At 40.4% G+C, this 19258-nt stretch overlaps 1 protein-coding gene across 1 annotated transcript in view; it reads left to right on the top strand.

Moving 5' to 3' along the window:
* Msp300 (Muscle-specific protein 300 kDa) overlaps positions 1–19258 on the top strand; it is a 589230-nt gene that overhangs the window by 292851 nt on the left and 277121 nt on the right. Inside the window, exons 28-34 of the mRNA XM_068229229.1 lie at positions 3016–3330; positions 5518–5717; positions 8053–8314; positions 9333–12896; positions 14701–14844; positions 16562–16701; positions 18432–18630. Coding sequence (XP_068085330.1) covers positions 3016–3330; positions 5518–5717; positions 8053–8314; positions 9333–12896; positions 14701–14844; positions 16562–16701; positions 18432–18630 — 4824 coding nt within the window. The remainder of the gene's footprint in view (positions 1–3015; positions 3331–5517; positions 5718–8052; positions 8315–9332; positions 12897–14700; positions 14845–16561; positions 16702–18431; positions 18631–19258) is intronic.

Genomic DNA, 19258 nt, shown 5'->3' on the forward strand with positions numbered 1-19258 from the left:
CGTGTGGACAGTTCTATGCCCGGCCACCTTTGCCCCCAGGAATTAACCTGGTACTCATTTTTGGTGCAGGCTGAGTGAACCTCAGGGCCGTATGCACCTCCGGAAGTGGAAATCTCATTTCTTAAATTTTACGACTTCCTGACAGGGATTCAAACCCACATTCTTCTTGGTGAACCGAGCACGCCTTTACCGCCTCGGCCAGGCAGCCCCTAAAGGAGAACGCGCACACACAAAAAATTAAAAAATAGATAATCCAATTAAAAATACATTGTAATATGATAGGATATATTAAGCATACCAAGAAAGAATTTATTTTGAAAACTGCTACGTAATGTTTGTTTGTGAGAGGACAGCTATTTGCATGGCATTGGCTTCCAGAAGGACATGGGTTCAATTTCCCATCAGGAAGTTGAAAAATTTAAGGAACGAATTTTCCACTGTTGTAGATGCACATAGCCCTGAGGTTCACTCAGCCTACACTAAAAATGTTAATTCCTGGGAGCAAAGGCAGCCAGGCCTCTACCACACCAAGTGCCGAGGTTGTGTATAATGGAAGCTGTTACTTCATGATCTTCATGCCTGCATGGAGATGACTTTGCTTTGCTTTTTTATTTAATTGATTATACTAAGAATGCCACATGTTTTTTGGCCCAGTTTGCTAGGCTGAAAAAGATGAACCATTATTTCCCCAATTGTTAAGTGGCGTATTTGAACTTTACACCAAATTCTTCAGAAAGGATGGCTGTATTGCTGCTGACAACAAATAGTGCTAACTAAAATCCAAGTTGAGAAAAAAACATATTTTCCAGAAAATGAATGTCAAGCTGAGTATAATTTTTTTTGATTGGGACCTATAAATATTACCTAATAAGTGTAAACTCATACTCAGATGTAAAAAAAGAAAGATGATTCTTTGTTATCACCACATGCAACATGTTTTAGATTAAAGCCCAGACATTTTTCTATTAGCAATCCCGGAGGATTTTGATCTGTTGGAATTTGTACCAGGTGTGGAATCTTCATTTCTTACATCCACTTATCTTTGAGAGCTTGAGTAATTGATGATGTAAAATTTAATATTGACATTATTTTGCGATTGGGATTTTCCTTATATACATTTCCATCAGCATAAAGTTTGTACCATTTCACTGCAAGCTAGAGAGACTTTATAAAGTATGGTCCAAGATGAAGAAATTTACAACTTCAGAACTATAATGCATAGTGACAGGCTGCAGCAGTAGTGGAAATCACATGCCTTTCTTGGCCTACAACAACCAACCTCGACTTGCATCAACAAAGCGATGCTCACTAATTAGCGTTAAATTAGGCACTTATAACAAGAACACAATTGCGGGTTGTCACCAAAATGTCTTTGTAATCAATTTCATTGACTCATATACTCATACAAAGTGTCACAGCACTGTAACATTGTTCTGTTGTTCACAGCCATAGTGCGGCCACTATCATCATCATCTCCTTTCTCTTATTTTCCTACAGCATCTAATTATTGTTTTATTGTTGTTTATTGTTCTGCCACCATGAGATAAAAATTTGAAAGGAGCTGTGTCATAGCTGCGTCCATGTGTAGAGTGCGTACTGTGCAGTAGATATTGTTGAAATGAACCATCCAGTTAGTCATCATCATTTTCATTTCACCTTGTCCAGCTCCTGCCAGGTCGGGGTGTTGCCACTCCTTTACTGAGGCTGATATTTATCATCACTCATTTTTAGGCTATTGTTACAATGGGGTCGCCACTTCAGAGGCATTTTAGAGCTACTGTCAGCAATTGTTCACGCCATCCCTAACATGAGAAACAAATGCTGCTGATGGATAGTGTACTCATACTATTCCCCGAGTATTGGACTGTCTCTTCCGTAATCTCCACCGTTACGAAGTCCATTTTCTCTGTTGTAGATTCCATTGAGGTCTTCACTCGTAACCCTGAGCTGGGACCCTTACCAAATGGTACACAATGGATCAATGTGCTCTGGGACTCACACAGGCAGAGGCACCACTCCCTGAGCAGGGCTGCCTCCAAAAAGGGTCCCTTCCTCCACCTGCTACTTAGTATGGATATGAAATGTTTCCACCACAGATGGGGTAGTAGATGTGCTTAGCTGTGGCTCCAGTTGCGCTCAATGTGCCTCATGGTGCTGGGCCATATTAGCTTTGAGGTCGTCCCAGTAAGCCTTTTGATGCTCAAAATGGGTGATTTTGGACTTTCTGGAATTCTGCCAAGCCAACCTATTGTTTACAAACCACTCATGACCAGAGCCCACTTCATGGCAGGGAGCATCATCATGCTGAACTTGTCTTGTTCCATAGCCAACATGCAATTGGCCAAAATATCCTTTATTTTTTAAAGTGCTCTGTAGTATTATGAGAGGAACAATGTGATGCAATTTTTCTGTACAACCTTCTTCAGTGCCTATTGATGCTTGTCGGTCAACACACATGGCTTACCTGTCTTCCTGTTTCCCCTTCACAATCACATCCTCAACTCTCAACATGGGCAACTTTGGAAGCATAGAAATGTCCCTGACTGATTGCTTATTGATGTGGCAAACAATAACTATATCATCTTTGAAATTGCTAAACTCCCTTGCTCCACCTGTTGTGAAGGTATCTCGTAACACTGAAGAATATCGAGCCCTCAGCCACCTTCTATACCTATAGGAGTGGATGTAGGAACATGTATGTTCTATGGGGTGTCCTTATATTTTTGCTCCAAGAGTATGGTTTCTCCACAACCATGTATTGATTATTCCCTCAGCTCTTTTGCAAGTAATGACTATGTTGTCTTCTCAACTGTTTCTAACAGCTTTGAAAATCTCTTCCAGACATTATAGTTTTTATGTTCACTGATGTTTCTAAAAATGTTCTTTCAGAATGTAAATAAACAGTCTTGAATGCAGTTTTCAATTTATCATGTGTTTTTATAATAAAGGGAATATTGTATTAAAAACTCTTATCACTAGTGTAACATGTAACTGATCTACTCTCTGTGATTGTAGTTATTCAAGCAAGAGTGCGAGGCAAAGCTTGGCCAACTACAGGGTGTAGCAGCTATGTCGCAGCAGATCATGTGTCGCACCAATGCTCCTGATGAAGTGGATGCTGTCCACTCCCGGTGGGCTTCCGTACATGATGTAGCCTTGCAGTGGGGTACCAAGATGGACAAACTGGTAGCAACATGGCAGCAGTTCGAGACGGAGGCCAGCCACGTAGAGCAGTGGATCAACCAAGGAGAAGGAGATGTGGTTGATGCTCCTCTCAACCTGAATACCCCAGAAGTGGAAAAACTGGAAAGGGAACTGGCTGAGCTCAAGGTACAAATGTCATTCATCCTGCTTAATTTCCCTACTAGAGAAACTTGCTACATTAATTTAATATTATTGTCAGCTCATAGTTAGGCCTAATCTCAAAAAGCAATGTGGAGGTTTTGTAGTTTTGCTCAGAATTTTCCAACTTCGAAAGCCCAGAGGGCCGGATAACCATATTCAAGAATTGACTGTCAGCCAGAAGGGAATTCCAGGAGCATATGATTGCAGGTATGAATGAATTGCCGTAACTTGTCATGTAGTAAATTCGGAAGCCCAGCAGAGAAGTGGTTTCTGACCTTGTAGGAATACTATTTGGGGATGACAAGTATTTAAGATCCATTCTCAGATAACTTGGTGTGCCTGTATGGAGGATGTTGTGGACAAGTGAGTCGAGTGAAGGTTTCTTCTCTTTGCCAAATATAACCATGACAGATGTTCCAGACAGAGTGATATATGACAATACCTGGGCATAATTAATACAAAAGGGATGCATGTATTATAAGCCTGGTGAAGTTCAGCACTAAGAGTGGTATTTATGGTAGCACAAAAATGAGGTACACTAGACAAAGTGAGGAGTAAGTTCATTTGCCATTGCTTTCTTCTATAGGGCAGAAATTGCTATTGTAGCATGATTGGTCCTACAAGTAGCATTCAGATATTCTGGTCATGTTCCAAATTTCATTACTCAGCACCAGCCGTACCTAAATGAGATAGAAGCTACAGATGTGAAAATACCGCATCCATCAATGAGATAAAAACTCTAAATTTTGATTATTTATTAAAATTATCCATAGAAGAATACAAGGGAAACCTCTATTAACACATGCTTGAATTATTTTTTCTGTGTTCTGTGTTACATGAGGTGCTCTAAGCTGAGTTCCTTTAGTCAGACTGTTATTGTAAACGCAGTGACCGAGTTTATTTCATTGAACTTAATTACAACTACAGCCAATAAATTTATGTGTTTCAGTTAGTGACCTTCTTAATTAAGTGTAAAAAGTTGAATGTTTCAAAAAGTGGAGCACCTACATTCTGAGCCCAAGTTGGCAGGTTCAAACCCAGTCTGGTGGAATGTGAAGGTGTTCAAATAAATCAACCTCATGTCAGTCAATTTATTGGAATGTTAAATAAATCTGAAAGGACAAAAGTCCAGCACCTTGTGTTGATGGGTTAGTTATTATACAATTGTGGGAGTAATGTAATTTAGCAGGGTTGAATGGCAGCAGAAAAGGCTGAGCACTCCTCGGTTAACAATAGTAAGTGTAAGGTTATTATTGTGTCGGAATGTATCTGATAACTGACATCATTGTGCTGGCTATATTACTGTGTATCAGTTTTCACCCTAATAGATCCACCTATACAATCACTCTTATTCTAACTCGTAAAAGTGTAGATCATTGTTTTTAAATAAAACACACCAGTTGTAAGTCGGTGGATGCAGAGTGGGTCTCGGCCCACAAGTGGCCGTGGGTGGTCCGTGGTCTGACAGCTCTGGACTGCGACTGGCCAACCAAGCAGAGGAGGCGTGGCCACATCTCTACCGTGGCTCTATGCCTCTGTATTCAGGAGTGGAGAGGGGCTGGTCCCCACCGTCAGCTGTCCTGAGAATTTTTTTTTTCCATTTTCCTGCACGAAGGCGAATGCCAGGACAGTTCCTAGTAGAGGCCATGGCCACCAACCCCCTCACCTTTTCCAAGCATCTCCTTCAACATAACAAATTTTCTGGCCTGAGAGACAGCATCACCGTCTAAGAGGCCTACCTCCCCTTTCAGGGGAGGAATGAAAACATTTAGTAGTAGTAGTAGTAGTAGTAGTAGTAGTAGTAGTAGTAGTAGTAGTAGTAGTTGAAAATGTCATGAAAGTCTGCTGAGATGTTTAGATTTGATGATGTTTCAAAAGGCACGGATGAACATTTCACTTTTGTAAATAGAGACTAAGTACTCATCTCCCATGATCAATGTTGCAGGACTGTATCACAGCTCAATTGATCTTCATTTAAGTGTGCTGAATTACAACTGACTCAAGTCAATAGATATACTGGCATGTTAACAAAAACTCTTTTTCTGGGCAAAATTCTAGAACCCCACTGTCTCATGAAAGCAACAGTAGCTTAAGGCATGTAGTATATTATTACATTAATTTCAATCATTTCAGTAACCTTGTAATAAATAGTCTAACTGTTAAATGTTTCAGGCATTCAACAAGGAGGTGTCTGAGAAACAGGCACAGCTAATCACTCTAACTCAACTGTCAGACAACATTTCCCAGGGATTGGCTCTCGAAGGTGCTACGGCAATCAAAGGTCGTGTGGCAGAGATGAAGGGCCGTGTGACACAACTGGCCGAGGGTGTACGGCACAAGATTAACCTGCTGTCTGATGCCATACTGGCCAGGTAAGAACCTCTATTGATGTCCAGTTAGTAGTCATTTGTAATAAGACCTGATTTGGTTAGGAATATTAGTGACAGTAATGATGATGTTTTCTTTGAGGTCATTGACCTATGGGGAGTATGAGTATCTCAGACATTGTTGATCATTGATTTCTAAAGTAATGATCATTACCACCATTTATTTACCACATGATACATGTAGAAGAGAAAAATAGCTCTAAATTATTGATTGTATATGCATTACTATATTATTATCGTACTTCAAAGCCATACTGAAGACCCTAACTTAATAATAATAAGTCAAGAAATAATTGGAAAGAAACAATTTGGAAGGAGAAGAAGCAACAGAGAGAAAGATTTTTAGAAAGAAAGTGTTAAAAATAGAAGGATTCCTAGGTTGGAAGGGAAAGAAAACAGGCTCAAATGGTCCGAGGAGATGTAAAAAGGACGTAGTGTGAAGATGAAGGAGCATTGGAGGAAGAAAAAAGAACTCCAAAGGATGAAGCATTGAAATTAGCTTGTGGTCGCTATAAGACCCTAATGGAGAAAGAAGAAGAATCATATGATTGAACAAGTTGGCCATGCAGTTAGAGTTGCACAACTGTGAGCTTGCATTTCAGAGATGGAGGGTTTGAACCCCATTGCTGGCAACCCTGAAGATGGTTTTCTGTGGTTTCCCATTTTTACACCAGGCAAATGCTGAGGCTTTACTTTAATTAAGGCCATGGATGCTTCCTTCCCACTCCTAGCCTTTTCCTATCCAATCATTGCCATAAGGCTGATCTGTGCCAGTGCAACATAAAGCACATTGTAAAAAAAAAAAGAATAATAATAATAATTGTATGGCCTCAGCTAACATGTGCAGGCATTTTAATTTGACACCACCTGACAATCTCCTCGTCAAGTTTGACATTCTGTTTTAATCTAAGCCCGCTTGATGGCAGAGTAAACCAAGTCTCTCTTGGTGTCTACGGATGAGTTTTAATTAATTTTGTCAGATTAACGCCAGATGTATCACCAGAGATCTTTCACATGCTGATATCGTATGATATAGAATGTCGAATGGACTTTTGTCCACTCTTCAAAAGTCTAACTCTGCTGGGTTTAAAACTCTACCGCTGATCCTCAGAGGGAGCTTACCCTAACTTCATTATGAGACAGCTTACAGAAAAGCAACAGGAATGTGGAAGAGAAATGGTCATGAAATTCCTTGATTTAAAAGAGGCAGATGTACTCTAAAAATTAGGAGACAAAACCTTGTTGCAGTCTGGGCACCAATAGATGCTTTCCTTCCTCTTTTTATTCTTTTTGCAAACCACACATCTGTCTCTGCAGTTTTCTCTTCTTCTCAAGGGGGGGGGGGACTTTTTGTTTTCCCTGCCGGGCTGAGTGGCTCAGACGGTAAAGGCGCTGACCTTCTGACTCCAACTTGGCAGGTTCAATCCTGGCTCAATGCGGTGGTATTTGAAGGGGCTCAAATACGTCAGCCTTGTGTTGGTAGATTTACTGGCACGTTAATGAACTTCTGCGGGATTAAATTCTGGCAGCTCGGCGTTTCCGAAAACTGTAAAGAGTAGTCAGTGGGACGTTAAGACAATAACTTTTCTTTTCTTTTTCTTTTCAATGAACTGCCCCTCCATGAGTCATTTTGGTGGTGGATGCCAGTTGATAAAGCAGATGGAAGGAGTTTATATGCTCAGGTTGGAGATTCTGTGTGTTATGTAGTATAAGACACTTTATTTGAACCACATTCACCCCTAAGTGGGCAGATATCATGAATCGACAGATGTCCCCAACCACTTACCAACACCCTCACTACTCTTTTCATTGCTCACTTGATAACTGCTTTCAAGTTGTGCTTAATCATCCTCATGAGTCATTTGACTCAGCCTCATCACTACTTTCAGCTAATATCTTCACTATACTTGTCTCCTCTTGTGACCTGCCTAGCAATACTGGTCACTGTCTGCTGACTGTGGGGCAGCAAAGTGAACTTGGTGATATAGTACTACCTACAACACAATACCATTGAAAGAAGGTTCAGTCTAAGGACACACACCCTACTCTTTGAACTGTACTAATAATTTGCATGTACAGCCAACAGATAGCAGGAAAATGAACATTTCCTACACAGTTAGTAGTGTGCGTAAGCATACTTGTTGAACAGCCTCTGAAATACAATACACATGTATGTTAAACAGACCTGAGATATTAATAGGATTATATGTGATAAGAAAGTTCAAAAATCATTGTCCTACATTATCTTTCAGTAATATTTAAATGTGCAAACTTATGGTCTATATTTATGTAATAGACAATACTAATATTCTTATTACAGGCAAGAATTCCAAGGTAAAATGTCCAACTTTGTTAACTGGATGGACCAACTCGAGTCAAGTGTTGACCAGGTGGACGAAGTGTCTCCTGATAAGGTGGATTCAGCTTTACAGACAGTGCATGCTCTCCTTCAGGAGCACTCAGAGAAGCAGCCTCAGTTCAACATCATATATGGCGAGGTGAAGAAGCTGACAAGTTTCAGTACCCCAGAAGAGACAACAGCCCTTAACCAAAACTACTCAGAACTTTCTGAGAAATACCAGGTGAATATACTTACAAGATGTTACTGGTTCTGCAATTTGGTATACTGGACATAGGGAGTTTTTGAAATATTAAATTCAATAATTGTCTGTTTTTGTAAAAAAAGGATAATAATTAGATATGATAACCTTTTGGACTTTTGTAACATAAAGCAAGACAATCCATTGGAAAACTTAATGTTGCACAAGACCTTGCTCCTCTTAACTGAAAGTAAATCATGACCCTTCTAAAATGCTGAAAGATTTTTAAAATTTTTATTTCTTGATCCTTAAAGCAAAATGTATTCTAAAATGTGAAAGCTTAACTTAGAAAAGGATAATAAAAACCAAAATTTGAAGCAGTGTAGTTTTAAATGTATTTTAGAAATATTATTGTAATTTATAAGTATTTTACTTTTTTTACTATTTAGTTAAAATTTTACAAATTCATCATCATCATCATCATCATCATCATCATCATCATCATTTTCCATTCCCCTTGTCCATCTCCTGCCAGGTTGGAGTGCTGATGGTAGTTTTCCACCATTGTCTCTCCTTCCACCACTCCTCTTCAGTAATTGTATTTCATTCCAGTCTTCTTTTTCTTATACTGTACTTGACAGAGTCTATCCACCTTGCTCTGGGCCTCCCTCTGGCCCTCTTTTCCTCCATCTTAGTCTCCAGTACTTGTTTTGCTATCCTCATAACATGTCCAAACCATCTCAATTTATTCTTCTCCATCCTATCACTCAGTTTTTCTACCTCTATTTCTTTTCTGACCTTAACATTTATTACTGTGTCTCTCCTTGTCTTCCCGAACATACTCCACAGGAATTTCATCTGACTGGCCTAAATTGTACTCTCATCTCTTGCTGTCAATGTCCAATGAATTAATCTGTCTAAAAGGGATAGACTTTTATAATTATGTTAAATAAATAATGTGGCTTTTGAAATTTTTTGTTGTAATATAATTTTAACAAAGGTTAATTTTCAAGCTGTAGACTATTTCTTCTCATATTGTACTTCTCATTTATTTTAATAGGATCTAGAAGACAATCTCCAAGAGAAGAAGAGTGTCTTAGAGAAGTGGTCTGAGTTGCTTAGTTGGCATGCTGATGCTAGTGATCATTTGAGTCACATCCAGTACCAGCTAGATAGCCAGAAGCCAGGACTGGAAGACTTGGCAAACTTTGCTCAGGAACTCGAACTTGCATCAACCAAAACTGCAGCTTGGAGTAATACTGCTCCAGGCATCGATGTTGCCACACAGCAAAGCAAGACTTTACTCCGTGAAAAAGGCACAGGGAAACCTGTCACAGCTGTGGCGTTGGTGAATGACATACAAAACCGTTCCATGGCTTTGAGAGCACGGTTGGTTGATATGCAAGAAGTTATGGAGCAAGTTGGAGTTCGATGGACACACTTTCAAGCTCTGCAGCAAGGACTCTCTGATGGACTCTTATCTGCCCAAGGGGCTATACAAGAAGTGGCTCTGTCTGTCAACAGCTGTGAGAAGCTGGAACCTGCAGTGAAGACCATCAGCGCTCTCTTGGAGGAGCACAGATTGAGACAGGGAGTGAAAACAGAGTTACATTCTCAGGGCAAGGTACTCATGGAGCAAGATCAGGCCAATGTGGGTACAATACAGAATATCCTGGCTTCAATTGATGCTAACTGGGAGAAGGTAAATGAGATGCTCAAAGAGCAGAAAGCAAGATTTGTGGAAATGAATATTGCTTGGAAACATTTCCAAGATGCCAAGGAGAAAGTGTGTCACAGTGTTTCTGAAGCCCAGGATTTGTGTAAATCTGTGAAAGAAGTTGCAAATGATGTGACGCAGGCAGTCTTGACTCATGACAAATCCAAGAAAGCTCTTGAAATACTCAAGAAATCAAAAGTTTCACTGGACACAATGGACAACAAGGGACAAATTTTAATGAAACAAGCTGAACAGATCCCAGACTTTAATGTAAGTGTTATTGAACAAGACTTACTGGACACTCACAAACTGTGGCAGGATGCATATGACACAGTAACTAAAAATTTACAGAACCTGGAAGCACAACTGATCATCTGGAAACAGATTGATGATGCTAAGGGAGAGGTGTTACACTGGCTGAGTGAATCAAGTGAAGCTCTTGAAAATGCAGTAGAGAACTTGGCAGATGCTGACACTGGTCAGACTCGTCTCAACAGATACAAAGATGAATTGCCTACTTTTTACAACCTCAAGGCAAGCATCATTGCAAAGACTGCACAACTAGTAAAGCTTAATGATGGCAAACAAATTCCTACTCTTGATTCTCTCAACAAATTAATGGAGGAACAGTTTGCTCACGTGAAAGAGATTGCAGACAAGTTGGAAGACATTGTCTACACATTTGGTGAGCAAGAGAAACAGGTTCGGGCTGATATGAAGAAGGCTAGTGACACTATTACCAGGATTAGAGAAGCTATCATTAAATGTGATGATCTGAGTGGTGAAAACTCGAAGATTCTGGAGAGACTGCAGAAGTGTCAAGCTCTGAAACAAGAACTTACAGCATTTGGGACTGACTTACAAGCTGTAAGTACCAAAATAGAACAAATGAAAAAGAATTATCCTGCATTTGGGGAATCTGGAGTTGCTAAAGAGCTTGGTGGCCTTGAAAAGAGGTATGATGGGGTTCTGTCTCATGCCCACAAGATTGAGTCCACTTTGTTAACATTCCTGAAGAAATATCATGCAGAGAAGTTTGGTGCTCTGCAGAGGGTGGTGGCTACCCACAAGGAGAAGGTAGCATGGTGCCTACCAGAGGCAGGAAGTGACCTTTACAACCTGGAGGTAAAGATGTCATCCTTACAGGATGTGCTCACTGGACTGACGGACTGTGATGAGAAGCAAGCAGAATTGGATCAGTCATTGCAGCTGCTGCAGAATGTTGAGAGCCCTGAGAAGATGGAAGAGCTTATGTCAGACAGAAACCAGTTGATAGCTGAACTTGAGGCTCTGAAGAACAATTATAAGTCCACCAAGCAGTCATTAGAGCACAACGTAAATCTGTGGCAGAAATATGAGCTTATGTCAGAGAATGTCGCCTCTTGGCTGCGCGAGATGGAGGCCAAAGTGCGTGCCGAAAGTGTTAGTCAAGTCAATTTAGGCACAATAACTGACAAAATTAATGAAATGGAGACTTTCCGGAAAGAAGTTGCTGGTTATGAACCAGAGGTGGAGGCTATTTCTTCGCTTGGAGAGGAGATAATGCAAGAAAATCCAGAATCTCGTGTGGGGCAGTATGTGGGTCATCTTACTGCTCGCTATCAGGCTGTGCTCAAGTTTGCCAATGGTTATGTTGACCGTCTTCATGGGCTTAACAGTAATAAGGACTTGTATCGAACATCTGTGAAAGAGGTGGAGGCATGGCTTGGTGATGCTGATGCTAAACTCAAGTCCTTTGAGCAACTGCTCGCTGCCCCAGCAAAACCGATGCAAGCATACCAAGCTAAGCTTGAAGAGCTGAAAGCTTTCATGGAGGAGCGAGAGAAAGGACAGGCATTACTCAACAAAGCTGTAGAGACTGGGGAAGCTCTTTTCTCTGGAGTGACACCTGAAAACCGTGAGACTATACGTGGAGAGTTGAGATCTCTCAGGGATGGAGCAGAGGCTCTCATTGACAAGGCAAATGTCATCCACAAGAAAGTAGAGGGTATCATGATGCAGAGATCTTCATTTGATGATAGTTACAGTCAGGTTCGCAAATGGGTGACCGAAGCAGAGGCCAAACTTGGGAGCAGACTGGAACCTAAAGCCACCCTTAAAGAAAAGAAAATGGCACTTCATGGATATCGTACTATAGCACAGGATGTGAACACTCACAGGAACATTATGAAACAGTTACAGGACAAGATTGGCACTTTATCTGATTCTGAGGCAACAGCAAAATTTAACGCTGTTCTAGGATCATATGAAAAGTTATCCAAAGATGTTGATCAGCGGATAGTAGTTGCAGAGAAACATGTTTCTGATCATGAAGCATATTTGCAAGCTCTAGAGAAGTCCCGTGATTGGCTTAGCACCCTGAATGCTGAAGCAGCCATTGTAGTCGATGATACGTCCATGGAGAAGGAGGGTGCCGATGTGAAACTTGCAGTCATTGAAGGGTTACTACAACAAAAAGATGAAGGTGACAAACTTCTACAGAACTGCCATACATTGCTGCAAGTTGTGTTGGAGGGAACAGATATATCCGGCCATCCTGGTCTTTTGAAGGAGTTTGAAGAGCAGAAGAAGGCATGGGAAGCATTCCTATCAAAATGCACAGAGGCTCAGGCTCGTCTGCGTCAACTATGTAGTCGCTGGACCCAATTTGAAGAGATCGTTGACGCTCTCACCAATTGGATCAAGACAAAGGAAGCCCAGGTGAAAGATCAAAGTCTCCGCAGCACTCAAGAGGCTAAGCAAGTCCACTTGGATAAGTTACGAGCTGTGGAGGAGGAGATAGCAGCCAAATCAGATGAGTTCACCTCTGCCATAGACCAGAGCCAATCTGTGGAGGTGGAGTCTGAGCTGGCAGTTAAAGTGTCTCGCCTCACCACTCGCTACCAAGCACTCAAGAACACCACCAAGGTGAGTTACAGCTTATTCGTTCATTCATTCATTCATCTATCCATTTGTCTATCTATCTATCTATCTATTGGGGCCGATGACCTTCGATGTTAGGCCCCTTAAAACATCAAGCATCATCATCATCATCATCATCATCTATCTATCTGTCTATTTATCCATTTATAAAGTGAGGTATCGTGGGACCATCTCAACAGATCTTCTATGAATATGGGAAGTGTAAGACAAGGAAAAATCCAGATAAGCACATGAAAAGGAAAGAGAGTGAAAAGTATTGGTAGTAAAATGCTAGGAACATAGGACAAAAATAGAAGAAAAGAAGCCCAACTGCAAAAAAAAACGTAACAAGTTCATCCCAGCAAATTCATCCCAAGACTTTTCACTATATTACTGTCCAAATGAAAGGCCGTCATATTGTCCCCAGATGTTCCCATGGATTGTATTAAGTTGGCCGATAAACTTGGGCACTGATTTGAAGGTCCCCATCACATTTCTAAAATGGACACGTAACTCAAACAAATATATGTTGCAAATACTGCACCATGAATTTACTTCCATGGTGGAATTTTAAAAGCCATTGCTTGCCATCCTTGTCAGTTTTATAGCTATCAGGAATATTGGTGGCATCAAGTTTAAAACATGGAATTTACATGTAATACAATGACAATGATAATGCAAATGGCTGAATACCGTAAATAAACTACAGCCCGCATCAGTTCTCAAATTTGAATAAGCACGCATAACACTCTCAACAACACAACTGCAGCTTCCAAACACTTTCTGTAGAATGACACGCTCACTTCATCTGGCCTGTCAACAAACAAACTACAACTTGGTCGGTGGATGCAGAGTGGGTCTCAGCCCACAAGTGGCCACGTTTGGTCCTGGTCCAACAGATCTACACTCCAACCGGCCAACAGAGCAGAGGAGGGGTGGCCACAGCTCTATCGTGGCTCTACGCCTCTGCATTCGGGAGACAGGACAGGGCTGGACCTTGCGGTTGGCCCCAACGTTCGGCTGTCCTGAGAATGGTTTTCCGTGGTTTTCCATTCTCCTGCACTAAAGCGAATGCCGCGACAGTTCCTAGTATAGGCCACGGCCGCCAACCCCCTCACCTTCTCCGAGCATCTCCTTTACCGTAACAAATCTCCCGGCCTGAGAGACAGTGTCACCGTCTTAAGAGGCCCGCAGAAAACATTTTAGCAGTAATAGTTAACTACAACTTATGCACAAAATGAGTAGCCTATCCATTAGTGGAGACGACCACAGTCAAAAATACAAGAAAGCTAAATTTTGTCAAAAACTGTTAGTTATAAAGAAAATGCATATGACATTTCTTGTAGAAAATTTTATTTTAAGGCTACGGGGTGCACTTAAATTTTTGATAGGGCCAACTCTTTATCTGTTATTTTAGTTGATATAGGACAAAAATTGCCCAAATTTCGGTCATACCCCTATAAAATCCCCCACTAGTTTAAAACGGTGAAACATATAGGGTGGTTGGAAACAATGTGAACCGGGTATATGAGCGTTAGAGGGTTGGTTGTACTGATGAATATTTTGAAAAAAAATAATAATATCTCACGCTGTTGTCATTTTATCAGGTGATGAAGTTAGCCAATCAGATCGCTTCGCGGGTGGGCTTTGCGAGGTAGTAGTCTCTTTCTGTGCAACAGGTCACATATAGTATGGATAGAATACGGTTATGTTGTTATTCCTCTCCAAATTCCTATCTTTCTATATAGATTTATAGTTGATGAATTGTATAGGTGGATAGTTATACATGTTGTCTTTGACTGGTCTACAGGAGGCAGTTACAAGGTATGAGCAGTTTGTGAAAGAACATCGCAACTTCAATGAAGAGCATGCTGCATTCCTTCAGTGGCTGTCACAAGTCGAAGAACAACTCAAGGAGCTGAGTCAGATTGTTGGAGACCTTGCTGTCCTACAGGTGAGCTGCTCATATTATAAACAAATATAAAGATGAACTGATCCAGAACAAGCAGTACAGTATGACCTCATTCTTTAAACCACAAGCTGGCTATGTATCTGCCATGCTTTGTATGTAAATTATACATAATTTACTAGTATTCTACTTTGTGTAGAAAGCAAACTTTTAAGCAGACATAAGAAAATTCATTTTCATTTGTGAATCATTAAAGTAATAATATCTTTGTGTTACATTTTAAACTTCAGTTTTCTTACATATTTCAGCACAGTATCATTGTTTTCTAAAGATTATTTATTCTGCCATCTATAAACTGTTTATAAAATATACTTGTTTGATAGAAACTATATTCTGTTTGAGTTTTGCCATGTCAAAGGAAACAAAGAGAAATTCATAATGTTTCCCGGAGACTTTGCTCTGCATCTTGTCATGAAACAAACACCTAAAAAAAGTGTTGAACACACATTAAAACTGTAAGTACCGAGCTCGATGGCTGCAGTCACTTAATTGCGGCCAGTATTTAGTATTCGGGAGATGGTGGGTTCGAACCCCACTGTCGGCAGCCCTGAAGATGGTGTTTCGTGGTTTCCCATTTTCACACCAGCAAATGCTGGGGCTGTACCTAATTAAGGCCACGGCCACTTCCTTCCCACTCCTAGCTCCTTCCTGCCCCATCGTCGCCATAAGACCTATCTGTGTTGGTGCGACATAAAGCGACTTGCAAAAAACTGTAAGTGATACTATGTGATGTCTTAAACTGTTTCTGCTTTGGAAGAACAATGGTAAAATCAGTGACTGCTGATAACTGCAATAGTAAGAATTTTTGCCTAAACACTGTTATTACTTCAATAATTTATTCACATTAAGAAAACCAGCAAGGGACATGACAATGAAAGACTTTGGCACGTTAGATGTTAATTTAAGTGTTAATGCATTCTTTTTAATTTTTCTTCATTTCTGTAAGGTGTATAGTTTTGGGTTATGTTTTATTTCCTCTTGTATTTTACTGATATTTAGTAGCTGAAGATGTTCTCGAAGGAAAATAAAACATGTTCTACAATAAATAGTTGCCATCATCACCATCATCATCATCACTATCATCATCATCATCATCATTTTCATTTCCCCTTGTCCAGCTCTTGCCAGGTCAGGGTGTTGATGGCACTTCTCCATCATTGCCTCTCCTTCCACCTCTCCTCTGGAGTAATTGTATTCCAGTTCAGTCTTCTCTTTCTTACACTGTTCTTGACAGAGTCCATCTATCTTGCTCTGGGCCTCCCTCTTACCCTTTTTTCTTTTATATTTCCTATCTACACACTATCTATCTACAATAGATAGTATGATTATGAATTCATTGTAAATTAGTTGATAATTAATTAGTATTGAAAAGGTGGACTAATACATTCTCAAAAGAGTAATTTCAAGTCACAAGTCAATATGGAACCAACTACAAAATTAATTATGTTCAGTCTAGCAATTATAAATTGTATATTACCTTCTCCCCTACCCTGCCGGGCAGTATTCTGATGGAGAACATCTTTACCACCAACAGGACTCAAACTAGCTAACCACAGTGTCACACCACAGACTTGTTGCCTTAATCATCATGGCCACCAGGCAGGCTAATAAAAGTGTTCATTCATTGTTTGGTAAATTGACTTTTAACTTCTTCTGTATTTATTAATTGTTACTTTTACAAATACATCCATTGGCTCTGCAGGATCGGCAGAAGAAAATCCGAGAGCTTGCTGATGTTCGATCAAGGGAAAGTGCTAAATTTGATGCATTGGTGGAAAGTGGAGAAAAGTTATATGCACACACATCGCCAGATGGACGTGAGATTATCCGCCAACAGCTCAGGTAAAATTCTGTAGTAATTTTTTTAAATTATATTAGTGTCTTGGATAGGAACATGAATAAGAACACACAAAATGACAAATACAGCATCAGACAGGGAGCAGTAAAAAAGGAATCAAAGACAGACATGTAAACACGATAGGGCAATCTCCACATCTTCATACACTGCTGTCTTCGAACAGAAGACTCACTCCTCATGAGTCCTATTTCTTCTCAGCTTCTGATAAGTTTGTTTCTACTTCCCAGCTTCATCAGAAGAGCAGAACCTCCTGTGGGTGGGGCATGCAGATAAAGAATACACCCACGGTATCCCCTGCCTGTCATTAGAGGCAACTAAAAGGGGCAACCAGGGGGGTGATGGATTTGGTACTATGAGATTACCTGTGATTAGTACCATTACATGAGGAACACCATGGGCTGATGTTACCTGCGGTTAGTACCTCTACATGAGGAACACCATGGGTCTGTGATTAGTATCATTTGAGGAGAAACACCATGGGTCTACGTTGTCTGTGATTAGTACCACTATGTGAGGAACACCACGGGTCTGGGCATTGCCTGTGATTAGTACCACTATGTGAGGAACACCACGGGTCAACGTTACATGCAGTTAGTACCACTATGTGAGGAACACCACGGGTCTGGGCATTGCCTGTGATTAGTACCACTATGTGAGGAACACCACGGGTCTGGGCATTGCCTGTGATTAGTACCACTATGTGAGGAACACCACGGGTCTGGGCATTGCCTGTGATTAGTACCACTATGTGAGGAACACCACGGGTCTGGGCATTGCCTGTGATTAGTACCACTATGTGAGGAACACCACGGGTCTGGGCATTGCCTGTGATTAGTACCACTATGTGAGGAACACCACGGGTCTGGGCATTGCCTGTGATTAGTACCACTGTGTGAGGAACACCACGGGTCTGGGCATTGCCTGTGATTAGTACCACTATGTGAGGAACACCACGGGTCAACGTTACATGCAGTTAGTACCACTATGTGAGGAACACCACGGGTCTGGGCATTGCCTGTGATTAGTACCACTATGTGAGGAACACCACGGGTCTGGGCATTGCCTGTGATTAGTACCACTGTGTGAGGAACACCACGGGTCAACGTTACATGCAGTTAGTGCCACTATGTGAGGAACACCACGGATCTTGGCGGTGCCTGTGATTAGAACCACTGTGTGTGGAACACCATGGATCTACTTTACCAGTGATTAGTACCATTATGAAGGGCTGGTGACCTGATTTTAGACCCATTTGGACAACAAACATCATCTCAGAAAATAAAGCATTGCAAATTGGATCCACTGATTGTTATGGATTCATGGTCACTTTTTCATCATCATTCATTTTAAGTTCTAGTCAGTGGATATGTTTTAAGTTTTAATTATTGTTATCGTTTCATTTCTTTGCATCTTGTACTATTAGGGGCCGATGACCTAGCTGTTAGACCCCTTTAAACACCATCATCATCATCATCATCATCATTATCATCAAGAGAATGGGCTTCAGCACTTATTGAGGGATCATAATGACTGATCTTCAGCCTTGATATGGGAAGTGTGACATGATGAGATTGTCCTCTTCCCTTTGTCTGTTGCTCCCTGCTGACCTGTCATTGAGTCTAGTTAATCTGTGACTCTTTTAAAGAACATTAGAGTTACATAGTGAAAGTTTCTATACTTGAATTCTGCATAAAATGTTGCCTTTTGTCTGCAGAACCCTGCGCACTTTGTGGGATAACTTCTCAGATGACCTACAAGCTGCTATGCACAAGTTAGACCAGTGTCTGATGCAGTTTGCTGAGTTTAATCTATCTCAGGAGCAGCTTACCAAGTGGCTCAAAGACGTTGAGCGAGCCATGACTCAGCACACAGAACTGAAGGCTTCCTTGCAGGAGAAGAGAGCTCAACTACAGGTAATTTGGAATTGTTGCCAATGTTTATCTGATTATTATTATTATTATTATTATTATTATTATTATTATTATTATTATTATTATTATTATTATTATTATTATTATTATTATTACATGGCTCTTACTATTCATACATAATTAATAAATAATTAATTAGGAACAAAATATTTCAGAAACGTTATATGGGAGAACTTTAACATTTTAGTCTTAACACTTTCCCTATCACACTCTCCAGGTGAGATTTAAACACCTTGTGCCAGCCATTTAATGATAATCACAAATAAAAGTTTTAAGAAATTTTGTAAAATGTTACCATTACCACTACTTCAAGGTATTAGTCATAAGCACATGAGGCAAGGTTCTGTAAAGCCCATCTTTTTTAGAGACAGACAATTATAATTTATTTTTCTTCATGATAGAATGTATAGGAACATAAAATAACCAATAATTGAAGATATAATGGAACAGTAATTGGCTTGAATATATTTTTATCATGAACATGATGTACATCTCCTTCAGTAGCATCTTGCATCTAAGGTGAAGTAATCATTGGGATTAATATAATATTGCAAATTAGGTTTGAATTGAGTTAAGTTTTAATAGTATATTTTGATTAGTTTGAATTAGC

This window comes from Anabrus simplex, chromosome 9 (genome assembly GCF_040414725.1).
Source record: "Anabrus simplex isolate iqAnaSimp1 chromosome 9, ASM4041472v1, whole genome shotgun sequence".
NCBI lineage: Eukaryota > Metazoa > Arthropoda > Insecta > Orthoptera > Tettigoniidae > Anabrus > Anabrus simplex.